At 38.3% G+C, this 27,735-nt stretch overlaps 1 protein-coding gene across 1 annotated transcript; it reads right to left on the bottom strand.

Annotated features, from left to right (window-relative positions):
- Window positions 1–1,987: 1,987 nt before the first annotated feature.
- On the bottom strand, window positions 1,988–20,385 carry LOC127642487 (uncharacterized). Its single transcript, XM_052125110.1, has 7 exons — window positions 20,209–20,385; window positions 19,709–19,789; window positions 17,507–17,674; window positions 17,288–17,395; window positions 2,824–2,992; window positions 2,290–2,494; window positions 1,988–2,127 (listed from the first exon to the last, which is right to left on the bottom strand). The coding sequence occupies exons 2-6, from the start codon at window positions 19,759–19,761 to the stop codon at window positions 2,354–2,356; spliced, it is 639 nt and encodes a 212-aa protein (XP_051981070.1). The 5' UTR covers window positions 19,762–19,789; window positions 20,209–20,385; the 3' UTR covers window positions 1,988–2,127; window positions 2,290–2,353.
- Window positions 20,386–27,735: the final 7,350 nt, after the last annotated feature.

A 27,735-nucleotide genomic window follows, 5' to 3' on the forward strand; every position in this document is an offset into this window, starting at 1 on the left:
ATAATTATTTATTTATGAGGCTGATGTGTATTATTGTATGTGGAAGCATAAATAAAAATGATAAAGTATCAGTATAAAGTAAATAAAGTATTGTTTTGTATTTATTTAGTGGAAAACTGTAGAAAACATGCTTTTGTTATTTTAAACTATATTACTAACTTTGCATTAAACATTTTGAATCTATTTGGCAACAATGTCTGTTTAAAATGAAGGTAAAACTATAAAAAGTAACACATGAAACCAAACAAACATCAAAATAGTATAAGGGGTTGTTTCTAGTCAAACAAAATACATTAAAATCTAACTTCTGCTATTTAATTAAAATAAAGTGAGATTAAAACACTAAATTACTCACTCAGCTTTTCTGGATGCTTTGATCACCGGCAGCAGCCTCAGAAGACATTCATCTGATGGATCATATTTCCTCAGATTAAACTGATCCAGCTTCTCTTCTGAGTTCAGCGACACAAACACCAGAGCTGACCACTGAGCAGGAGAGAGACTGACTCCAGAAAGACGATTGATATCTCTTCTGTTCACGTATGTTTGTACTTCCTGCACTAGAGAATGATCATTGAGTTCATTCAGACAGTGGAACAGATTGATGGATTTCTCTGGAGAGGGATTCTCCCTGATCTTCATCTTAATGTACTCAACTATTTCCTGTTTGCTGTCAGAGCTGCTTCCTGTCTGTGTCAGTAGGTCTCGTAAGATTGTCTGATTGGACTTCAGTGAGAGACCCAGAAGGAATCGAAGGAAAAGGTCCAGGTGTCCGTTCTCACTCTGTAAGGCCTTGTCCACTTCACTCTTCAGGAAATCACTCATAGATGACCTAAACTTACTGAAGAGACCTGATTTCTGTTGATAAAAGGAAAGAAAAGCATACAGAGCAGCGAGAAACTCCTGAATGCTCAGATGCACAAAGCTGAACACCTTCCCCAGGTGCAGTCCAAACTCCTCTCTGAAGATTTGGGTACAAACTCCCGAGTACACTGACGCTTCTCTGACATCAATGCCACACTCTCTCAGGTCCTCCTCATAGAAGATCAGGTTCCCTTTTTCCAGCTGTTGAAAAGCCAGTTTTCCCAGAGACAGAATCCTCTCTCTAGCCTGCTGAAGATCCACCTCACATTTCCCATCATACTTCTGGCTCTTCAGTTTGCTCTGAAAGATCAGGAAGTGTGTGAACATTTGAGTGAGAGTCTTGGGGATCTCTGCACTCTCTGCTTCACTCAACAGTCTCTGGAGAACAGTGGCTGAAATCCAACAGAAGACTGGTATGTGACACATGATGTACAGGCTTCTTGATGATTTCATGTGTGTGATGATTCTGTTGGCCAGACGCTCATCTTTTATTCTCTTCCTGAAATACTCGTCCTTCTGAGGGTCATTGAAGCCTCAGTACATCTGTGAGCTGGTCAACACACTCAGGAGGAATCTGATTGGCTGCTGCTGGTCGAGAGGTGATCCAGAGCAGAGCAGAAGGAAGCAGATTCCCCTTGATGAGGTTGGTCAGCAGCACATCCACTGAGGCCGATTCTGTCACATCCCACAAAATATCATTGTTCTGGAAATCTAGAGGAAGTCGACACTCATCCAGACCATCAAAAATGAAAATGACTTTGTAGTCATCAAGGAATGTTTTCAATTCTCTCAGTTCTTTTGTATCTGTGAAAAACTGATGAAGAAGATCCATCAAACTGATATTTTTGTGCTTCATCAGATTGAGCTCTCTGAAAGGAAGTGGAAATATGAAGTGAACATCCTGATTTGCTTTTCCTTCAGTCCAGTCCACAATGAACTTCTGCACAGAGACAGTTTTGCCAATTCCAGCAACTCCTTTAGTCAGCACAGTTCTGATGGCTTTGTCTTGCCCAGGTAAGGCTTTAAAGATGTCATTGCATTTGATTGGTGTTTCCTGTGTCTCTGCTCTCCTGGATGCTGTCTCAATCTGTCTCACCTCATGTTCATTATTGATCTCTGCACTCCCTCCCTCTGTGATGTACAGCTCTGTGTAGATCTCATTCACAAGTGTTGAGCTGCTTTGATTTGACATTCCTTCAGTAATTCTCTGGAATTTCTCTTTTAGTTTTGTTTTGAGTTTTTGTTGATGCACAGAAATCAGTTCTGATGTAGAGAGGAAAAGAAATGGGAATTATAATTGATGTTGATGTTTAATGGTCATTAGACATGAAGTTTATTTTCTTTCACTAATATTGAGTGAATCCAGACACTGTGTTTCCTCTGAAGGTGACGTGATGTAATAGTGACGTGAGTGCGAGCTCTTACTGGTTTGAAGTGTGTTAGCTGAGGTCTGTCAGCTTCATCTTCTTCAGGACGTGCAGTGTGATCTTCAGAAACCCCTCTCTGACTCTGATCTGACCTTCATCATCCCTCCTCCTCTCTCAGAGCATGCTGGGGAATCTGAGATCAGTAGTCTCTTGATACTCTTCAGCTCTTTCTTCATCAGAGAGATGATTTTGTGCTCAAGTTCCTGAAATCAGTGAACATTCAAACAACAAACTTCATTCAGTAACAGAGAGGAACTGAAGGATCAGTGGACAAGAATCACCACTCATTTTATTTGTGCTTCAGTTGTCTTGAATTCATCAGTGTGTGTGTGTGTGTGTTATTAAGATTAGGGTGAAACTGCAAAGTGGTGTGTATGAGAGAGACATGACAGTATGTATTTAAAAAAACAGCCTATAAGGTATAAGTGTGTGTCTCTCTCTCTCTCTCTCTCACTCACTCACACTCTCTCACACACACACACACACACACACACACACACACACACACACACACACACACACACACACACACCTCAAAAATGGAGTCCAATGGCACTTTCCCAGCAGTTGACTCTGATTGATCCTGTTTGTTTCTGTAGTTGATCAAAGACTCTCCTGAACTGAAGGTAAGTGGTTGACGCATTGACTCGTCACTCTTCATGGACACACAGCTGGGTTCAGGAGATTCTCCATGAATGACACTAAAACAGCAATTAAACAGAGTTTAGTTCATGAGTTTTTTTAGTAATCTGAAACATAATTTCAACATCCAGTGCAATAAAACACATTTAATGATGAGTCTTATATATTATATGTCACATGAGAACTTGCAATGTCACTAACATCAACATAAGTTCTCACATAAACACTCGAGCCGCTGTGAACAAACATCTCTCACAGCACTCATGAATGCACAACAGACGCCAAGATTTACAGTGAAAAATTACACATTTATACTTTTATTTTAAGTTTTAAAGTGAGGCACTCTCCACTGCCATTGTATTAACAAGACCACTCACCATATTCATTAAAGGGTAACTAAACCCTAAACCAACTTTTTTTAGTTAATGATCTGTAAGAATGGGGCTTTATTAGTACTGGTCATTGATTCAAGTAATTTTTTTGACATTTGTGTATAAAGTGTTTTAATTCTACAATATATGGTGTAAAAACGTTATAACCATGTCCACTTTAGTGGCAGGCAGCTATATATATCTGAAATACTAGGAGGGGCCCACCAACTAAGAAATTAATGCTGCAAATCTTAATATTTCCCAGTGTATAGCCAACAAAAATATAAAGACAGGAATTAACTTTGTAAACCTTTATATAGGATTTTGAAAATCCAGCAGAAATAAACAAAACAATATATTTATATGAACATAAATTTAAAGGAAATCAGTCCAATGAAAGACAGCAGTATCCACACAGATGTTCTGTAAAGTAAGACTTAATCAAAATGGAAAAAGAATGACAATGAAAATAAATAAAGTCTAAACTGATCAGTTCAAGGTTGTAGTTTAGTGATGATGCTCAAGTTCCAATTGTCCTTCAAGTGCTCTTCCACATCTCCAAGAAAGACAAAACAGCCCACAGAATTTCTTTCTTGTAGTTAGGATATTTGATAACCCACAAGATAATGCTGTGAGAACAATCCATCGGGTAGAAATCACTTTAACCATATCATTACAGCCTTAGCAACTCATCTGGATCCAAAACCCAAAAATAGAAAGTAACATATAAAGAGTCCATCTACAAAAAAGAAAAGAAATCTATCATATATTATATACATTAAATGAAAACAAATACACAACTAGGAGAAACAAAACTTACAGATTGATCTGGAAACACAGTTTCTCAACCAGGACTCCAAATAAGTGTTGCTGGAGGTGCTAGGATAACCCCATGCTTCCTCTTCCAAACAAAACTGACTCCTTCTCCTTCTTCTACCCGTTTTAAATACCAGAGGTTCTGACGCTCATGCGCCCCTAGTGGCGGGTATGAAAATAAACACCAATGTAACAGCTAACACTGTTACATACCCTCTCCTCAGAAGGAGATTTGCCATAACCATGACAAATCTTAAGATTTTGTACATGATACGTTTCAGTACTGTCTGTATCAGAAATAAAAGAAACAGAATAATTAACAGGCCCTAACTTTTTGTTAATTTTTGCAGGCCCTTTCCACTTAGCAGACAGCTTAGCCATGAACCCTTCGTCAGCTCTAGATAAAGGATGTGTCCGCATCCAAACCACATCCCCTCTTGAAAATGCACTGGCTTCCGATGCTGATCATAGTATCGCTTTTGTTTAGCTTGGGCTCGGTTCACATTTTCCTTCACTATAGTAAGGAGTTCTTGTTGTCGGTCAAGGATGGGATATGCAGGGTTATTAGGATCAGGTGGTTTATGTAGAGCTCTCTCCATTGGACCTTTTAATTTTCGGTCCGAGCTACTTCAGCAGGGGTAAAACCTGTACTTTCGTGGGAGGCTGTATTAATAGCAAACCTGAATTCAGCAATCCATCTATCCCACAGCTTATGGTGGTCTCCTGACGAAGAGGCCATCATGGTCTTCAGGTTTCTATTGACTCTCTCCGTCAGATTAGTTTGGGGATGGTAAGCTGTGGTCAGTTTTTGAATGACTCCCCACTGCTTACACACCAGGCCGAGAAGTTGAGAGGTGAATTGTGCACCACGATCTGAAACCAGGTAGGCTGGCGTTCCCCATCTGGTAAATATCTCCTCTACCAGAATTCGAGCTATATGTGGGGTTTTAGCTGACCTTAGAGGAAACATCTCCACCCACTTGGAACAATAATCCACAATTACAAGTAAATACTCGTTTTGTTTGACACTTTTTGGAAAAGGCCCCATGAGATCGATGCCCATCATGTAGCCAGGTTCAACAATAGGTGTAGATTGCAGATAACCGGATAATTTTGACATGGACGGTTTGTATTTTTGACAGACTTGGCACTCTTTACAATGTTTCCAAACATCAGCTCTGATCGTTGGCCAGTATACAGTTTCCAATAGTCTGAGCAAGGTCTTGAGTTTACCCAGGTGTCCACTAAGCGGATTGTCATGAGCATAATGAAGAAAAGCTTGACGATGGACAGATGGAATCACAAGTTGAAGTTTTTGACCTTTTCGATCCATCTGGAACACTACGGAATAGGAATCCATTTTCTGTTACATAATGAACTCGGGAGGTGTCTTGTGGGGTCTGAGATGGTACTTTGGAAACCATTTCCTGTATTTCTGGGTCATTGTTCTGAGCTGATGGCTATCTGTGATAAATCTACTGGCATACTGACTGGTGGTGAGATGGAATTAGACGCTTGAGCTACAGCAATGATGTTAGTTGAAATAGGGAGGCTTGGAGCTCTGGATAAAGCATCAGGTACCACATTACACTGACCTTTTCTGTACTTAACAGTGAAGTGAAATCCTTGTAGTCTTATGGTCCATCTGATGAGACGCGATGATGGTTTGGGGTGTTGAAATGCCCATGTCAATGCAGCATGATCAGTTAATACCTCAAATAGTCGTCCTTCGAGATATGGCCTCCATTTCTCCACTGCCCACACCACTGCTAGGCACTCTTTCTCAGATACAGAGTATGACCTTTCTGCCCCTCTCAGTAGTCTGGATGCATATGCAATAACGTGTTCTTTCCTGCAGATTCTTGTGTAAGAACGGCTCCCAAACCAATTTCACTGGCGCCTGTTTGAACCCGGAATGGTTGAGTGAAGTCAGGGAGGTAAGAACGGGAGCTTGCATTAAGTCTTGTTTGATAAGATCGAGTGCATGTTGGCACTGATCTGTCCAAATCCAAGTAGAGTTTTTTGTTTCAAAGCATGAAGTGGAGCAGCCTTCTCTGAAAAACTGGGAATGAACCGATGGTACCAACCAGCCATACCCAAAAAACGTTGAACGTCTTTAAGAGACTGTGGAATGGGAAATGAACTAACTGCTGACACCTTTGTGGGATCAGTTTTAATTCCTTCTCTTGAAACCACATGGCCTAAGAATGTAAGAGATTTTTGAATGAAATTGCACTTTTGAGGTTGAGAGTGAGACCTGCTTTGTGGAAACAATTAAAGACTTGTTGAAGATGTTGGAGATGGTCTTGCTGATTTTTGGAATACACCACGACATCATCAATGTAAACCATACAACATTTACCTTTCAACTCCTGCAATACATGTTCCATGAGTCTCTGGAAAGATGCTGCTGCATTTTTCAGTCCAAAAGGAAGACGCAGAAATTCATATAACCCAGAGGATGTGATAAAGCCTGTTTTTTGAATGCTATCCGGCTCCATTTCCAATTGCCAATAGCCACTCTTTAAGTCCAGTGTAGAAAACACAGATGCCCCATGTAATGACTCTAAGATGTCCTGTATTTGTGGCATTGGATATGCATCAAGATGAGTTTTGGCGCTTAACCCATGGTAGTCAACGCAGAGTCTTGATCCTCCATCTTTTTTCTGTACCACTACCACTGGCGTATGCCCATGGAGAGCTAGATGGTCGAATGATTTTCTTATCAAGCAGCTCCTTGATTTGACCTTCAACAAAACTCTGTTTTTCGATGGAAACCTTGTATGCTCTCTTTCTAACAGGTAGTTCATCTGTGGTGAGGATACGGTGCTTGACCAAGTTGGTATATCCAATTTCCTGGTTACAAACAGTAGGCCAGCTCAACATCAGATTTTCCAGGTCTTGCTGTGTCTGCTTATCGGTGTCTGCTTTTTCCGAGAGTTGGTGTATAGAATGGAGTACTTCATCACTGCAAAGCTGTAAAGGTATGGCAAGGTAAAAGTTAATGGTAGAATGAATGTCTTGATGAAGGAATGGAAAGAAGACTGGTGTTTCAGCACCTTCTATAGGAGAAAATCCATACTGAGCATTATTGAAGTCCAAGACCATTCCTGATTTCAACAGAAAATCCATGCCCAGTATAATGGGTACTGTTAAATCACTGTCATTCATTATATACAGGGTAAGCTCTACTGGACGACCCTGCACTTTACTCTCCCACATCACCTTTCCAACAGCGGTTTGGCGTTGTCCGTTGGCTAAAAGGAAAGCTTGTCCTCCACCAGGTAGGTATACTTCTCGTCGGCCTAACTGTTTCCAACATGACTTTTGGATAAGTGACAAAGTACTGCCTGTGTCCACCATAGCAGTTACATGCGTGTCTTGTAGGGTTATGGGAATGATAAGATTTCTGATGTCGTGTTGCATAGAATTTTGGCAAGTCTGGACAACTCTGGTATTGGCTACTGCTGGTTTGCGCTGTGAATCATGATCTGAAAGACTTCTCTTCTTTTGCTCATCCCCATTTATTTGACTCCAGTATTTTTGGACTCCAAAAATCTCGTTCTATCTGTGTGCCTACTTTTACAAGTTCTCCTACATCTTTTATATTGCCACGTAGCAAGCTAGCAAGCCGTGGATTACAGTTACGTAAAATAGCTTGCACCACCTCTCTTTCTAACATGTCCTTCTTCCATCTCAAGCAAAGAGCTCGATAGTGAAAAGCAAAGTCTCTGAAACTTTCTTTTGCGCCTTGTCTCCTCTCCATCAGTTTCCTTACTGCCAACTCTTCATAATCCTCACTGAGAAAAGATTGCAGAAATAATTTTTTAAATTGCTTCCAGTCACAGATATTCCCTTTCTCCGCCATCCACCAATCTTTTGCAGTATGTTTAAGTACAGCAGTTAAAGAAGCCAAAATTTCACTATTCTTCAAAGGTCGAACAGCTGAAATACTCCTCACATCGTTCGATGAATAAGATAGGATCTTCGTCCGGCTATTGCTGAAACTAGGGAACTCAATTTTGACTGGTGGGTTGTACTGATTTGCACTGTCCATGACGGTTTGAGTATTTGACTGAAGACTGTAGGTTCGATCTCTGAGGGATCTGTGAACAGTACTGGTATTCATGGGCTGAATTGGGGTGGACATAAAAGGCTGAAAAGATTGTAATCTCTGATCCAATTGTTGATCTCTTCTCTTCAGACAGTCTAGCACTGATTGTCCAAGATCTTGAATGCTCAGTTCTAGATGTTTTCTAACTCTGCTGCACTCACGGTCTATTTGGTATAACAATTTATCTTCTGTGGCTTTACGTTGTGTTTCAACATCAATGACGGAAACTTGTTCACTCACCCTTTGATTGATGTCAGTAATCTGCTCCTCAAGTTTGGTGAAACGTTCTGAGAGTTGTTCTAACATCTCTACAACCGCCGTGGAAGGGCGGTGTGTCGGCTCCTCGTAAATTTCAGGTGGTGGTGGAGGTGGAAATTGAACTTCCTTTGGGCGGTCATCAACTGAACACTTCTTCCTCCTCTGAATCAAGGTACAGGTCACTGAACGTGTTAATCAGCTCTCAAGTGGTTCTCTGTGAGTGCTGAATGGTGCAGATGAGAAATCTGTATCGGGTACGGGCTCATCCCTATCCTGAACTCGCTGACTATCCATTTTATTTATTTATTATTATTTTTTTTTAACGTGTTAGGGTTTGTTTTGTGACCAACACTGGGAAATTTTCAACAACGATTATGAAGTCTGTGGGTCCCTGTTTGGGTGCCACTTATATAACCATGTCCACTTTAGTGGCAGGCAGCTATATATATCTGAAATACTAGGAGGGGCCCACCAACTAAGAAATTAATGCTGCGAAATCTTAATATTTCCCAGTGTATAGCCAACAAAAATATAAAGACAGGAATTAACTTTGTAAACCTTTATATAGGATTTTGAAAATCCAGCAGAAATAAACAAAACAATATATTTATATGAACATAAATTTAAAGGAAATCAGTCCAATGAAAGACAGCAGTATCCACACAGATGTTCTGTAAAGTAAGACTTAATCAAAATGGAAAAAGAATGACAATGAAAATAAATAAAGTCTAAACTGATCAGTTCAAGGTTGTAGTTTAGTGATGATGCTCAAGTTCCAATTGTCCTTCAAGTGCTCTTCCACATCTCCAAGAAAGACAAAACAGCCCACAGAATTTCTTTCTTGTAGTTAGGATATTTGATAACCCACAAGATAATGCTGTGAGAACAATCCATCGGGTAGAAATCACTTTAACCATATCATTACAGCCTTAGCAACTCATCTGGATCCAAACCCAAAAATAGAAAGTAACATATAAAGAGTCCATCTACAAAAAAGAAAAGAAATCTATCATATATTATATACATTAAATGAAAACAAATACACAACTAGGAGAAACAAAACTTACAGATTGATCTGGAAACACAGTTTCTCAACCAGGACTCCAAATAAGTGTTGCTGGAGGTGCTAGGATAACCCCATGCTTCCCTCTTCCAAACAAAACTGACTCCTTCTCCTTCTTCTACCCGTTTTAAATACCAGAGGTTCTGACGCTCATGCGCCCCCTAGTGGCGGGTATGAAAATAAACACCAATGTAACAGCTAACACTGTTACATACCCCTCTCCTCAGAAGGAGATTTGCCATAACCATGACAAATCTTAAGATTTTGTACATGATACGTTTCAGTACTGTCTGTATCAGAAATAAAAGAAACAGAATAATTAACAGGCCCTAACTTTTTGTTAATTTTTGCAGGCCCTTTCCACTTAGCAGACAGCTTAGCCATGAACCCTTCGTCAGCTCTAGATAAAGGATGTGTCCGTACCCAAACCACATCCCCCTCTTGAAAATGCACTGGCTTCCGATGCTGATCATAGTATCGCTTTTGTTTAGCTTGGGCTCGGTTCACATTTTCCTTCACTATAGTAAGGAGTTCTTGTTGTCGGTCAAGGATGGGATATGCAGGGTTATTAGGATCAGGTGGTTTATGTAGAGCTCTCTCCATTGGACCTTTTAATTTTCGGTCCGAGCTACTTCAGCAGGGGTAAAACCTGTACTTTCGTGGGAGGCTGTATTAATAGCAAACCTGAATTCAGCAATCCATCTATCCCACAGCTTATGGTGGTCTCCGACGTAAGAGGCCATCATGGTCTTCAGGTTTCTATTGACTCTCTCCGTCAGATTAGTTTGGGGATGGTAAGCTGTGGTCAGTTTTGAATGACTCCCCACTGCTTACACACCAGGCCGAGAAGTTGAGAGGTGAATTGTGCACCACGATCTGAAACCAGGTAGGCTGGCGTTCCCCATCTGGTAAATATCTCCTCTACCAGAATTCGAGCTATATGTGGGGTTTTAGCTGACCTTAGAGGAAACATCTCCACCCACTTGGAACAATAATCCACAATTACAAGTAAATACTCGTTTTGTTTGACACTTTTGGAAAAGGCCCCATGAGATCGATGCCCATCATGTAGCCAGGTTCAACAATAGGTGTAGATTGCAGATAACCGGATAATTTTGACATGGACGGTTTGTATTTTTGACAGACTTGGCACTCTTTACAATGTTTCCAAACATCAGCTCTGATCGTTGGCCAGTATACAGTTTCCAATAGTCTGAGCAAGGTCTTGAGTTTACCCAGGTGTCCACTAAGCGGATTGTCATGAGCATAATGAAGAAAAGCTTGACGATGGACAGATGGAATCACAAGTTGAAGTTTTTGACCTTTTCGTCCATCTGGAACACTACGGAATAGGAATCCATTTTCTGTTACATAATGAACTCGGGAGGTGTCTTGTGGGGTCTGAGATGGTACTTTGGAAACCATTTCCTGTATTTCTGGGTCATTGTTCTGAGCGATGGCTATCTGTGATAAATCTACTGGCATACTGACTGGTGGTGAGATGGAATTAGACGCTTGAGCTACAGCAATGATGTTAGTTGAAATAGGGAGGCTTGGAGCTCTGGATAAAGCATCAGGTACCACATTACACTGACCTTTTCTGTACTTAACAGTGAAGTGAAATCCTTGTAGTCTTATGGTCCATCTGATGAGACGCGATGATGGTTTGGGGTGTTGAAATGCCCATGTCAATGCAGCATGATCAGTTAATACCTCAAATAGTCGCCCTTCGAGATATGGCCTCCATTTCTCCACTGCCCACACCACTGCTAGGCACTCTTTCTCAGATACAGAGTATGACCTTTCTGCCCCTCTCAGTAGTCTGGATGCATATGCAATAACGTGTTCTTTCCCTGCAGATTCTTGTGTAAGAACGGCTCCCAAACCAATTTCACTGGCGCCTGTTTGAACCCGGAATGGTTGAGTGAAGTCAGGGAGGTAAGAACGGGAGCTTGCATTAAGTCTTGTTTGATAAGATCGAGTGCATGTTGGCACTGATCTGTCCAAATCCAAGTAGAGTTTTTTTGTTTCAAAGCATGAAGTGGAGCAGCCTTCTCTGAAAAACTGGGAATGAACCGATGGTACCAACCAGCCATACCCAAAAAACGTTGAACGTCTTTAAGAGACTGTGGAATGGGAAATGAACTAACTGCTGACACCTTTGTGGGATCAGTTTTAATTCCTTCTCTTGAAACCACATGGCCTAAGAATGTAAGAGATTTTTGAATGAAATTGCACTTTTGAGGTTGAGAGTGAGACCTGCTTTGTGGAAACAATTAAAGACTTGTTGAAGATGTTGGAGATGGTCTTGCTGATTTTGGAATACACCACGACATCATCAATGTAAACCATACAACATTTACCTTTCAACTCCTGCAATACATGTTCCATGAGTCTCTGGAAAGATGCTGCTGCATTTTTCAGTCCAAAAGGAAGACGCAGAAATTCATATAACCCAGAGGATGTGATAAAGCCTGTTTTTGAATGCTATCCGGCTCCATTTCCAATTGCCAATAGCCACTCTTTAAGTCCAGTGTAGAAAACACAGATGCCCCATGTAATGACTCTAAGATGTCCTGTATTTGTGGCATTGGATATGCATCAAGATGAGTTTTGGCGTTTAACCCGTGGTAGTCAACGCAGAGTCTTGATCCTCCATCTTTTTTCTGTACCACTACCACTGGCGATGCCCATGGAGAGCTAGATGGTCGAATGATTTTCTTATCAAGCAGCTCCTTGATTTGACCTTCAACAAAACTCTGTTTTTCGATGGAAACCTTGTATGCTCTCTTTCTAACAGGTAGTTCATCTGTGGTGAGGATACGGTGCTTGACCAAGTTGGTATATCCAATTTCCTGGTTACAAACAGTAGGCCAGCTCAACATCAGATTTTCCAGGTCTTGCTGTGTCTGCTTATCGGTGTCTGCTTTTTCCGAGAGTTGGTGTATAGAATGGAGTACTTCATCACTGCAAAGCTGTAAAGGTATGGCAAGGTAAAAGTTAATGGTAGAATGAATGTCTTGATGAAGGAATGGAAAGAAGACTGGTGTTTCAGCACCTTCTATAGGAGAAAATCCATACTGAGCATTATTGAAGTCCAAGACCATTCCTGATTTCAACAGAAAATCCATGCCCAGTATAATGGGTACTGTTAAATCACTGTCATTCATTATATACAGGGTAAGCTCTACTGGACGACCCTGCACTTTACTCTCCCACATCACCTTTCCAACAGCGGTTTGGCGTTGTCCGTTGGCTAAAAGGAAAGCTTGTCCTCCACCAGGTAGGTATACTTCTCGTCGGCCTAACTGTTTCCAACATGACTTTTGGATAAGTGACAAAGTACTGCCTGTGTCCACCATAGCAGTTACATGCGTGTCTTGTAGGGTTATGGGAATGATAAGATTTCTGATGTCGTGTTGCATAGAATTTTGGCAAGTCTGGACAACTCTGGTATTGGCTACTGCTGGTTTGCGCTGTGAATCATGATCTGAAAGACTTCTCTTCTTTTGCTCATCCCCATTTATTTGACTCCAGTATTTTTGGACTCCAAAAATCTCGTTCTATCTGTGTGCCTACTTTTACAAGTTCTCCTACATCTTTTATATTGCTACGTAGCAAGCTAGCAAGCCGTGGATTACAGTTACGTAAAATAGCTTGCACCACCTCTTTTTCTAACATGTCCTTCTTCCATCTCAAGCAAAGAGCTCGATAGTGAAAAGCAAAGTCTCTGAAACTTTCTTTTGCTCCTTGTCTCCTCTCCATCAGTTTCCTTATTGCCAACTCTTCATAATCCTCACTGAGAAAAGATTGCAGAAATAATTTTTTAAATTGCTTCCAGTCACAGATATTCCCTTTCTCCGCCATCCACCAATCTTTTGCAGTATGTTTAAGTACAGCAGTTAAAGAAGCCAAAATTTCACTATTCTTCAAAGGTCGAACAGCTGAAATACTCCTCACATCGTTCGATGAATAAGATAGGATCTTCGTCCGGGCTATTGCTGAAACTAGGGAACTCAATTTTGACTGGTGGGTTGTACTGATTTGCACTGTCCATGACGGTTTGAGTATTTGACTGAAGACTGTAGGTTCGATCTCTGAGGGATCTGTGAACAGTACTGGTATTCATGGGCTGAATTGGGGTGGACATAAAAGGCTGAAAAGATTGTAATCTCTGATCCAATTGTTGATCTCTTCTCTTCAGACAGTCTAGCACTGATTGTCCAAGATCTTGAATGCTCAGTTCTAGATGTTTTCTAACTCTGCTGCACTCACGGTCTATTTGGTATAACAATTTATCTTCTGTGGCTTTACGTTGTGTTTCAACATCAATGACGGAAACTTGTTCACTCACCCTTTGATTGATGTCAGTAATCTGCTCCTCAAGTTTGGTGAAACGTTCTGAGAGTTGTTCTAACATCTCTACAACCGCCGTGGAAGGGCGGTGTGTCGGCTCCTCAGTAAATTTCAGGTGGTGGTGGAGGTGGAAATTGAACTTCCTTTGGGCGGTCATCAACGAACACTTCTTCCTCCTCTGAATCAAGGTACAGGTCACTGAACGTGTTAATCAGCTCTCGAAGTGGTTCTCTGTGAGTGCTGAATGGTGCAGATGAGAAATCTGTATCGAGTACGGGCTCATCCCTATCCTGAACTCGCTGACTATCCATTTTATTTATTTATTATTATTTTTTTTTTAACGTGTTAGGGTTTGTTTTGTGACCAACACTGGGAAATTTTCAACAACGATTATGAAGTCTGTGGGTCCCTGTTTGGGTGCCACTTATATAACCATGTCCACTTTAGTGGCAGGCAGCTATATATATCTGAAATACTAGGAGGGGCCCACCAACTAAGAAATTAATGCTGCTGAAATCTTAATATTTCCCAGTGTATAGCCAACAAAAATATAAAGACAGGAATTAACTTTGTAAACCTTTATATAGGATTTTGAAAATCCAGCAGAAATAAACAAAACAATATATTTATATGAACATAAATTTAAAGGAAATCAGTCCAATGAAAGACAGCAGTATCCACACAGATGTTCTGTAAAGTAAGACTTAATCAAAATGGAAAAAGAATGACAATGAAAATAAATAAAGTCTAAACTGATCAGTTCAAGGTTGTAGTTTAGTGATGATGCTCAAGTTCCAATTGTCCTTCAAGTGCTCTTCCACATCTCCAAGAAAGACAAAACAGCCCACAGAATTTCTTTCTTGTAGTTAGGATATTTGATAACCCACAAGATAATGCTGTGAGAACAATCCATCGGGTAGAAATCACTTTAACCATATCATTACAGCCTTAGCAACTCATCTGGATCCAAAACCCAAAAATAGAAAGTAACATATAAAGAGTCCATCTACAAAAAAGAAAAGAAATCTATCATATATTATATACATTAAATGAAAACAAATACACAACTAGGAGAAACAAAACTTACAGATTGATCTGGAAACACAGTTTCTCAACCAGGACTCCAAATAAGTGTTGCTGGAGGTGCTAGGATAACCCCATGCTTCCCTCTTCCAAACAAAACTGACTCCTTCTCCTTCTTCTACCCGTTTTAAATACCAGAGGTTCTGACGCTCATGCGCCCCCTAGTGGCGGGTATGAAAATAAACACCAATGTAACAGCTAACACTGTTACAACGTCTGAGTGCTGCCCTCTTCAGGTTGAACGGTGGCTACTGCAGTTGAATTTTCCTATTGGCTGTTTGCGGTAGTTTGTGACGTAAGCGGTGAGAGCTGACGTAAGCAGGTTCCAGCTCACCACGCCCTTGGTACGAGCTAGACACTGGCACTGGCCTCCTCGACTTCAAAAGACCGCTCCGTGGCAAAGCTACTTGAGTCATTCCAGTCAATCTCCATTTTAGAGTCTGACAGCAGCTGTCAATTAATCCGTCACTACGGGTCTCAGGTGCACGCCCCCCCCGCTCAGCCCCGCCCTCGGTTCGTCCCCTCTATCCCCGCTGGGGTCTGCCCACTTTTCCAGCATTTTTCAAATATTGCTAGTGGGTGGAGTCAGACTCTGAGCAGGAGTTTAGTTACCCTTTAAAACATCTGCTTTTGTGTCTTCTGCATGAGGGTGAGTGAATTATGACACAATTTTCATTTTTAATGAACTGAGAAATCCTGAAGCTGCAGTGAGGACGTGTGTTTTATTTGATCATTCAGAACACAAAACACGACATAACGGGACATTACAAGCAGGGGCGGGATTACGATTTCTGAGGCCCCGAGCAACCGACCAACCCGGGGCCACATTTAGAAAATAGTTGCTTAAATTAAGTAATATTTATTTTAAATCATAATTTTAAATTCATCCTATAAGCCGTTGTAGCAAAGTACATTCAAAATGTTTAATGAAATAAAAATCTAGTTAATTATAATGAATGATGTTTTCCAGTTGTTGTTGTTTTTTGTGAACAGGATGTGCAAGAATCTACTTCACCAGTAACATTTTGGAATTTAGTTGGTATTTATTAATATTATAACCATCAATTAATGTTTCCCATGGACTACACTTCCCATAATTCCCTGCCCTCATCACTGCCAGCTGTCTCCTGTTGTCCTCACCTGTGTTTAATTTGTCATTAGTCCTTTGTGTATTTAAAGACCTGTTTGTTTGCTCACCGGTTGTCAGTTGTTGAATGTATTCATGTCTTGTTCTAAGCCCTGTTCTTGGTTTTTCTTTACACTCTGAGTTACCGTGTTCATCTATTGTGTTCATTAAAAGCTGCACTTAGATCCTCATTCTCGTCTGCCTCATTACACGGTCACTGCGTGACACACTGAAGAAACACAGAGACGCGGTGCAGCAGTCAAGGATGTTCGTCCAGCACGTGTTCATTGGAAAACAATGAAACAACAGAGCAGACGCACACAATAACACGTTTGGTGTGAACGGCCCCTAACTCATCCGTTCACGTGTATCTGAGTGTGTGAGTGAAAGAAGTTCAGAATATTTTTTCATAAATCACAAACCCAAAGTCCTGCTGACCTGAACCCAGCAGCTTCTAACGTGAACCGCTCTGAGAGCGCTGACAACGGCGTGTTCACGTGTGTACCCAGAACATCATGTCACTTCAAGCGCTTTTGATGAGCTTTCCTACCGGTGTGGGGGCCCTCTCGACGTCCGGGGCCCCATGCAATTGCAACTGATTACAAGATCATTGGAAGTTTTTTAAGGATCTTGTATTTTTTTTACAGAGACCAGAATTCCTTTAAAAACATAAACAGCCTCTTTATTGTGTCGTATTCAATGTAGTACGAGACAATTTCTTCAGTTTTTAAGTGTCACTGAAATACTGTCAAACAAAAGTGAAAAAGTGTCAACACATATCCCTACAACATATTCTTCATCAGACACAGATTACTGTAGCACAGGTGGAAACATACTGTAACATATAGTCAACATGTCCTTTTTAGTAACATTGTGATCTCCAGCAGACTGTATGTCCTGTGATAAACCTGAGGAACAATCTCTTGTCATGTCTGATCATCTCTGTCATGTTCACATGATATTACTGTACAGTATAAAGATGAGCTCTTGTGAAGAGATGCCAATGAAACTGTTACAGTAAAGCAATCAGCTGTAGAAGGACTCATTATTTTTATTATAATTGCATATTTCCTTTTAGATTTATATTTTTTACACTGGATTCTTTCTAATGGTCCCTCAGACTGTGGTGTACACGTTCATACTGTCAGTCAACATGAGAGTCCTCACCTCACATCAGCACAAGGGGCTCCTGAACTGAATTTATGTGGATGATCCATTGACCGGTCACTCTTCATGGACACACAGATGGATTCAGGAGATTCTTCATGAATGACACTAAAACACAACAGCAAAATATGTCTGCTATAAAAACAGGTGCACAAACACAATTTCCTCAGAATTTCTTCCTTCAAGACAGCGATCATCTCTTGTCTAGAAGCTCTTTACCATTGCCGTTGATATGCACGAGCCAGCTGAAGGACTTTTCGCCGTAAAACTTTCGGCTCCCCTACAGTGTCCTCGTGAACATCACACCGTCTCACCGATTGACGCTTCGCTGATGAATGGGCCTCATCATCCTGATTCCCCGCAGCACTTTGGCAGGGTTTGTGTATCCTTACAAATAATTGCATATTATTTATTGTATACTGTGTGATATAATACAAGCATATATTCATTTAAATAAGCAATTATTTTTAAAGACGTGTTACGTCCAGAGACGTATTCAGATGGTTGGTTTTAACTGTGTTTCCTTTAACGTGGTTTTGTGTGCTTTACCAGCCCAGACAGAGGAAGCATAAAAGCAGAGAAGAAACTGCCAGAGGGAGAGAAATGTTCCCACAAAAGCTTTCTCCAGAACATTGTCTTTGTCCTGCCCAGCTTGTTGTAGCAGATTGTGAATTAGTTGTTGAACGTTCTACTTTTGGGTATTGTATCTCTATCTATATTTGACTGTTGTAAGTACATGTGTTATTGGATGTTTATTTGGAAGCTGTAGGGAGGTGGGTGCCATTTTTGTTGTACTCAGTTTTCTCCTGATTTGAGGCCAGGAAGGACGCTAGAGTATTATTGTGCTATTTCTTTTCTTTTCTTTGTAGCTTAAGAGTTTTACTACTTCAGTTAGGTTTGTTTGTTTGTTTGTTTGTTTGTTTGTTTGTTATTTTGGCCTTGCCCTCTCCTGAAGCCATTGCTTCCCTTTTCGTGTTTATTCACAATACCTTGTCCTTATTTCTTTTACTATAAATAAAGACCTTAAGTAATTTGTTTGATTGTGGTGCTGTGGCAGGGCTCAGATTAATGCTCTTTAAACGTTTAATCGTCCGTTTATACCCCAATACTTTATTCTCTCTCATAGAGAAAATGACTACATCTCATTTTACATTGAATTCTTTCCATCTTGAGAATATTTTTGGTTTAGGACAGTGAAAAGCAGCACACTGGAGATTGTAGTTTTCCTGAAGTTTCTCTGTAAAGTTGTGTGCAAACAGTCCGAACATGAGACTTCTGAAATACATGCTAACCAGCTGAACATTGCTGATGTTTTATGGAAGATGTCGTGTTGTTGTTGTTATGTTACACACAGGAACTGTTTGGTTATGTTTAATGCACAGTCCTAGTTCAACATTCAGCAATTTCACTTCTGCTGATTTGATGAAGATATATTTGAGCACATGACATTACACAGCAGATCTGATCTGAATGTCACTAAAGCTGGAAAGACTTTTGTTCTGTTCTCTGTAGTTTATTTCTGTGTCACTAGGTGCTGCATCTGGTTTTACTCAGTTGATGCTGATATCTGCTGATGACAGCTGTCTTAAATCTGTCAATCATCTTTTCAATCATTTATAGAAGTTTGTCTGTAAGTATCAAAGTGTTTATGAGATGTTTATCTTCATCTTATGTTTGATATTGATGACATTATTTAAGGTTAAGTTTGATGTTTAGAAAGATCACCTGCAGTGTAATGGTACATGCATCTGCATCATTATTGTGTTTTCAGGATATTATACACGGCAGTTATTTAAGCAAACTGTTACATTTCTTTAATGTACAGACTTAATGAACTTAATTGTGCCTTTTTTTACCCCTTTATTTCAGTTTTACTCTATTTAGGGGTGCCACTTTTGAGGTTTTAAAATAAGTGACACTTAATAATGGGGTGGGGGTTATAATATAATAATATGCACTATTAATAAAAAATAGTTTATCCTTTCTTATATGCTAAAATGAGAAGTGATGTATAGAAATGTGTTTTTTTTCTCCTTCACCTGTTCTTGTCTTTATGATTGTATTCATACATTGTTTGATCTTATTTAACATTTATATAGAAAAAACGCCACAGTTTTACCACCATTTGTGGACATTTCAGACAGTTTGTGTCTAAAAATGTTCAGAGAAACACATTTGAGTTTCACCTTCTACATACGACTGACTGTACAGGTTTCTCCAGTTCTGTCTGTGACTGAATCAAACCGGTCTCACTGTCATCTGACTGTAGATCTCACTTTACCCTAAAGCTGTTTCACATGTTTATACTTGAGATAATCCAGTCTGTTCTCATTTCTCCTCAGTGTTTTTATACTGTAGTGTTGTGCAGCATATCAGAAATATCTATCAGTGTATTTTATTAAAGCATTGAAATCCTCTGACCTCTTGACCTTCCCTGTGTCTGTCTGTCCACTGAGATCCTTTGTGGAGTCCATGACATCATCTGAACAGTCCACTGAACACCTGTCAACAAACGGGACATCATCTATATTTGTGACGGGTTTATTTGTTCAATACTGACACATATTTGTTTTTATTTGTCCTCTAGAATATTCCATTAGAAATGAATCAATGAGGTTCAATTGCAGACTGTCAGCTTTTATGACATGTTAAACACCAGCATAAAGAGAAAACATCAGAAGACTCAACAGAAGAAAACAAAGCAACGTTTCAAGTCAATAGAAGAAATAACATTTCAGTGCCAAAGAAACTGAACACATACTGACAATTCAGATAAAAGAGCAAAAGTCTCAGTATCTGTTTGTTCTGCTGTGATTAATACTTAGATATCTGTTAGATGTCTTACTGTAGCTGATAGTTTGAAAGGTTTATTATTGTTGTCTTGTGAGTTTTGGTTTGTTTAGCAGCAGTTCAGTACTCACCTGTCAAGAACTGTTGATGTTCCTCTTTACTGACTAGAATATCACCTACAAAATACTTCACAATGAATTTATTGATTGTTTCAGACGATTCAGTGGAACAAAAACTGTCAAACTTTCTCTCTGTTTCTCTCGTCGTGTAATTTTCTGCTCTTGTCACTAAATGGATCCTGTTTTACTAGTTTCACTTTCACCTGTCACCTGAGGAGGAGGAGTCTGAAAGAGACAAACAACATTTAAAGGTGCAGCAGGTGTTTCATGCTCTTAAAGGGATAGTTGAGCCAAAATTACAAATCAGTCATAATTTTCTCAGCCTCATGTTGTTCTAAACCTGTATGTCTTTCTTTCTTCAGTGGAACATAAATGATCTTATTCGACATTCACTTTCATTAATGGGGGAAAAGATTCAGTGACTGAGACCTAACATCTCATTTACTGTTCCACATGTTAAACTGGTTTGGTACAACATGAGGGTGAGTAAATGATGACAAACCATTGATTTATGGCTGAACTATCCCTTTAAAGCAGGGGTCAGGAACCTTTTTCACTAAGGGTCCAATTTTTTTATTTCTGGTTGATGCATTTCTTCGAAAGAGATATTCCACAAATGATTAATTTATTATTTTCAATAGACTAAAAAGAAAAACAAATATAAAAATTAATAAGTAACAACATTAATAAGTTGTAATATGAACTGAGTACATGTGTTTGTGCGGGTCTCCATAAAATTACTCTATTTTACAATTGTTCATGAAAAAAATCACTTCCCTTTTGGTCTCAGTGATGAGTAAAAACATTTTTATAATAATCGCATTTAAAATATCGCGATATCCGATTATATGTTGAACCCCCCTATTGAGGGTCAATGAATATTTTTGCTTTATTTATTTTGCTTTAAAAATTAAATTAATTTATTGAAACACGAAAAACTTAAAATACATTTCTAAATTAAAACGACACTTTAAATGAAACGAGAAAAAAAATCAAAAATAACAAATAAAAGTAAAAAAGTAAAATAACGAAGTGACTAAAAAATCTTATATATAAGCACCTCCCCAAATCCAATCCTTTACCGCCTCCATTTGCCATCACGCAAGTATAACAACAGGTGAACTATTACTTATAGCCTACACATTAATAACTAAAGACAATAATAACTGTAAAGATAATTATAATAATCATCATAATAAATATAATCATGTTTAATCAAACGAGAGTCTTTGTGTCTAATTTCTTGTCATACATTAAATGACTCTGAGAAGTCTTACAGGTCGTCCTCCACAGTGTCTGTACGTCAGCAAAATTACCCGCCACTGTGCATGAAAATCTGCATTTGGCGGGAGTTCATTTCAAACCTGTTGCGACGTTGACTTTGGTGACACCCAAATGTATGGGATGATTTTAATCTCAATATGATTAATGAATGCACACACAATTATGCATGTTCTAGATACATTTTGTGAATGTATTTTACTAACCACAAACAAATGCCATTTGATTTGAATCTGTGGAATTCGGGATTGAATGATTGTGGAGCGATTTGTACAAATACAGACATGTTTGCAAATAAACATGGTCTGTTCTACATTAATAAATCAAAAATTGCTCATGCAAAAATGAATCCGTGCATTTGTGGATCAGAAGACACGCGTGCATTTATTGACATCTTGTTCGAATCGATCGTGTTCGGTTCATTTGGATTTTGAGACTTCCTTTTCGCAGTTTACAGCATTCCACACACACACACACACACACACACACACACACACACACACACACACACACACACACACACACACACACACACACACACACACACACACACACACAACTAACAAACACGCCAGTGCTCTTCATTAACGTGAACACGATTCGTAAATGGGTGTCACTATACAATGAAACAAATGCTTTTCAACCAGTGTCTGTAGAATTAAGAATTACATACGTGCAGCAATTTGTACAAATAAAGTCATGTTTGTGAGTATAAATGTTCTGCTTTGTATTAAAGTGTGACAATTTCCGCGTGCAAAAAGGAATCCGTGCATTTGTGGATCAGGCGACACGCGTGCATTTATTGATTCCTTGTTCGAGTGGATCCTGTTCGGTTCATTTGGATTTTGAGACTTACTTTCCGCATTTTCAGCAGTGAGGATCCACACGCAACTGAAAGACAAGGCAGGCAGATACCACTAGATGGCAGTCGCAGAGAATTACAGCGTTGGCCTGCCCTGGTTTGAGAACAGGTGATAATGGACATTTTGGCATTCTCCCGAAGAACCTTTAAAACATGGATAATACCATTTTAAACCAACAAGCTGGTTGGGTAAGTAACACTAATCTTTTTTTCTTTTTTTTCTTTTATTGCATACTGAAAAGAAGAAAAAAAAAAGTAACTTCCTATAGACTAGCAAGTTAAAAACAATGTACATTTGATATATTTGACATATTAATTACATTTTATAAATATTCATTTGATGAGATATTAACAAAACAATGTTGGCTCTTCATTATGTATGTTAGATTATGGTTTAGAGTGCGAGCTGATCAGGGAGGAGAGAATGTTGGCGTGGCTCGTCTGATGATTTCTGTATGTGAGAAACTGCAAGAAAAACAAAACTAAGGACACTTGTGACAAATGTCAAAAGGTAGTGTGTGGGATCTACACATGGAAGGTAGAGAGTACATGTGTTGAGTAATCCATCCACAAGCGTCAGTGAATGATGTGCGGGGTTTGCCCCCAAAACAACCAGATGCCTTGTTCAAGTGAGCCCACTTTTAGGAGAATTCGTTCATAATGATTTTACAGCATAATATTTTCATTATAGTTTTACAGCATGATGTTTTTTTCTCACAGTAAAACAAATATTGCTTTCTAAATCAGTTCGTTTTCCCACAGTTTAGCGAATGTTCATATTCTTTATTAACCGCTTTGGCCATTTTGGGTTTGGCCTATATGTGTTTCATACATGTCTAAGGTTTTTACTATGCATTGAAATACACATTGGTGATGTTTTTATAAGCTATTGTATTGATTTGTTTTTATTTTACAAAGAAAATAATTTAATATAAACAATCAAAGTTGCATCTGTAATCAGCTACAATAGCAATTTCTGTGATTTTCGATGAACTAATACATTTTCTCATTCATTAGAATTTAAATTTCGTGTCCTGGTGTTTATTATTAATATAACAGATTCATTTATTCATGGATTTTGATTCCAGTGGTGGCTGCATAGGATTGTTTCCAATTCGTGTTGTCCAAACATTTCCAATAACTCCAGAGCGTTGTAAAGTCCAAAAGTCAACATGTTTCATGCTCTTAAAGGGATAGTTGAGCCAAAATTACAAATCTGTCATCATTTTCTCAGACTCATGTTGTTCTAAACCGCTTTAGCGCTGGGTGATATGTAAAAAATATTTGAATGATAATCGCATTTAAAATATCGTGATATCGGATTATATGGTGAACCCCCCTGATGAGTGTCAGTGAATCATTTAGCTTTAAAAATTACATTAATTTATCGAAACACGAAAAACTTAAAACAGTCATTTCTAAATTCAAATTACACTTTAAATTAAACAAAAAAGTAATTAAAATAGCGATGTGATAAAAAATCTTATATATAAGCACCTCCCCAAATCCAAACATTTACCGTCTCCATTTGCCATCACGCAAGTATCACGACAAGTGAACAATGACTTATAACCTACAAGCAATCGCACACTTCCTGTTGGAAAATGGTCACTAGAAAGTTTTAAACGATCATGTGTTGGTGAATGGTGAGGTTCCTGACCCCTGCTGTAGCACAAAACAGTACTTGAGAAAACACCAATAAATAAACTGCACATTAATAATCATATTTCTATAAGACATTGTTGAGATCTCTTCTGAAACTCTGTTTCAAATATTATTAGAGATAATAGTCTTGTTTCCTGGGTAGGTAAATGGGAATTCTTTAAATACAAACTTCGTCAACTATCTATTTCTTACAGTAAACAACTAAACAGATGTTATATTTTAGAAGAGATCTCTCATTAAAGAAATAAATGAATGTTCTAACACATTCAGTTTGACAGAGAATGATACATCACGATTATTATCTCTGCAATCACAATTAGATTAAATATGAGAAAAGCCAGAGGGGCACACATTAGATCAAGAGATAAATGATGGAAAAAGGGGGAAATTCAGTTTATTTTTGTAGGCTGGAGAAAAAGCGTCAGGAAAAAACATTATTAAAACTTGAATCATTAATGGTGTCGAATGTTCTGATGCAGAATTAATAGCAAAAGAAATCGCCATCTTTTATCAGAACCTGTACTCGTCCTCTTCATTCATTTTACATCCGAATTCCCTTTTTGAAGAAATCGGTGAATTTGTCCCTGAAATAGATGAACAATTGAAAATGACGTGATGCAGAGTTCACAACTGAAGAGCTTGATTCTGCGGTCATGTGTTTGTCATCAGATAAATCACCTGGTCCAGGTGGTTTTATGTCACATTTGTATCGTCATTTTTGGGGTTTATTAAGGGAATTTCTTTTTGCAACTTTTCAGGAAATATCTAATAATTCGGTTCTATCTCAATGAGACAAGATTAATCACACTTATTCCCAAACCGGGGAAGGACCCTAGACTGTTGGACAATTTACAACCTGTTACTTTGTTAAATAATGACTATAAACTATGAACCCATATATTTAACAATCACTTGAGACTTGGTTTATCTAAAGTTATTGGGGAGACACAAACTGGATTTATTAGAGGCCGATCTATACATAATAATATTCCACTGGTTTTACACTTGCTAGAGTTTAACAAAGAAACAGAAGATGGGGTTATTTTATTTGTAGATTTCTATAAAGCGTTTGATATGCTGGATCAGTATTTTATTCTTAAATGTTTACAAATGTATGGGTTTGGTGAATATGTTGGTAAGATTATTCAGTTGTTCTACACAGATATCAATAGCTCAGATGCCTTACAGGCACTTCACCTAGATTTGACATGAAAAGAGGGGTTAAACAAGACTGCCCCATCTCAGCTCATTATTTATTATGGCTACAGAGATGTTGGCCATCCTTATAAAAAACTCAAATATTGAAAGACTAAATGTGTTTGGACATCAAATTGTGACTAGTCAATTGGCGGACGACACAACTTTATTTTTAAAAGCTCTTGATCAGATTCACAAAGCAATTGAAATAATTCATTATTTTTTCCAAATGTTCAGGTTTAAAACTTAATATTGATAAAAGTGAAATTATCACATACATGAATGCTCCCTTGAAGCAATATTTAATATCCCAATCAAATCCAATGTGAAATATTTATGCACATTTCCAAGGATGAAGCTGTTAAGGAGAAACAAAACATCTGGAATAGAAGGAATGAATGCAAATTTAGACTCGATGTATGGATGCAAAGGGATTGATCTATTTTTGGAAGGATTTATTGAACTAAAATGGAGAGTCTTGCCAGGTGTATTTACCTGCATCTTGCCTCTCTATTTCCAATAGAGCTATTAAGACTATTAATCAAATGAATGTTCATTTTAATGGAAAAAGCGTGTACATTACATTAAGAGAGCACAACTTACTCAAGATTACGAGAATGGTGGATTACAAGCCTTTGATTTTCAGTGTATAAATGGCATGTTGAAGATTAAATGGTTAAACATTTGAATAACTAATGAAAATAGTTTTTGGTTTAGCATTCCCAAAGGTATGTTTAGGAGATTGGGTGGAATTGATTTCTTATTAAAATATGACTTTGTTATTTCAAAACTTCCAGTCAAATGATCTTCTTTTCACTGAGAGATTTTGCTATTCTGGACGTTATTATATAATCACAACTTTACCCCACATTGGACCTCCATTGGGAATAACAGATTTGTTTTATCCAGATATAAGTCTCGATGTATTATTGATTGGCTCGAAAAGGGTTTCTGGTCTGTATAGTTCACTTAATGGATGAGGATGGGAATCTGTTCACTTTTAAAGATGTTTGTACTAAATTCAACCTATATTGTGAACGCAAGCAATCTGAACGTATTATAAATGCCATTCCAAAAAATGTCCTTCACTTAGTACAAAACCCTTTTGTTCACTCGCTAGATGTCTTATGTGAACTCCCATCCCTTCTCTTTGATGGTAACGACCTCATGACAACACTTCAACAAACATATTCCTTCTTCCTTTAATTCTATATTATATCCTACACTTTTATATCGTCATGATATATTACAAGTCCAGTATATTCGTGTTCCAGTGACTCCTAAAGCGAAGGAAACTCACTTTCAAATATTTAATGGTATTTATCCTTCAAGTTAACTTTTAAGACTTCGATTTAACTTTGACTACAATTCTTGTACTTTTTGTCAAATTGACATAGAGACAACTGATCACCTCTTCTTTTTATTGTATGCATTCAAATATTTTCTGGGAAAATATGTCCTATTGGTTGGAGACAGAAATCCAATCCCTGCCGACCTTCTCTAGGCCTGTTGTATTTGGAGTGATATTGGATGACAAACATTTTTAATTCTTTATTAACATAATGTTGATTCTGGGTAAATTCTTTATACATGTAAATGTTATTTTATTATCTACAATTTCTTTTGAGCTTTTCTCAGTAAATTGTGGTGAAAGTACTTGTTGGGACAGAAAACCATCAGATTTAATTTACTGTGAACATCTGAACTAAAGTGGACAGTGAAGCACTCTTGTGGCCAAATCACGCAATTGCATTTAAAAATAATAATAAAAAAAGCTTGTCTAAGGGAAAAAAAGAGATATATGCAAGATCATATTTAGCCAATGAAGTCAAATGTATGTTTTCTTAAATTCTTTTGTCAGTTCAGCATTATTGACATGACAGTTTTATAACAGTATTGTCAAACATTACAAACATGTTTCTATTTCTCTCTGGGCAACAAGGACCTGTGATGTGTTCCTCTATCTCTAGATCATGGTCACTTAGTCTATATTCAGACACAATCATTCTTTCTTTAAACTGTTTCATTGATAATCTTTTGTAAATGTGGTATTTCTGTTTAGGACCGAATAGTGCTGAAGTTTGTTCTGGAGGTCAAATTCAGTTTTTAATGTTTCATCTTCATCATGTTTGAGGTTTTTGTCAATTTCTTTAACAATAAGTTTAGATTTGTAATTGGATATTTTATTTTCATGAATAAGTTTCAGAGTGAGAATATTCAGAGGGTTTGATGCAGCAGGTTTTGTTGGAGACACTGAAAAAATAATGTGGTGGATTTGCTTAAAAATATTGTGCATCATTTCTGCATCCCACTTTTTAAACAAATTCCACTAGAAATTTGAAGCAACTTCTCCTAAAATAAATGAAGCTGCTATGACCAAATGAATGAGCTTCCATTCAAACATGTGTCTTAAAATACTGTGAAACACCAGCTAATATATTGAAGGTTTTTAACCCTAAGAGTCTCTGTTTACACAACTCTACATTTTAAGCTCATTTAACTCAATTTTAAGTGCTATTAGCAGCTTCAGATTT

Source organism: Xyrauchen texanus, unplaced genomic scaffold (genome assembly GCF_025860055.1).
Source record: "Xyrauchen texanus isolate HMW12.3.18 unplaced genomic scaffold, RBS_HiC_50CHRs HiC_scaffold_65, whole genome shotgun sequence".
NCBI classification, from domain to species: Eukaryota; Metazoa; Chordata; class Actinopteri; order Cypriniformes; family Catostomidae; genus Xyrauchen; species Xyrauchen texanus.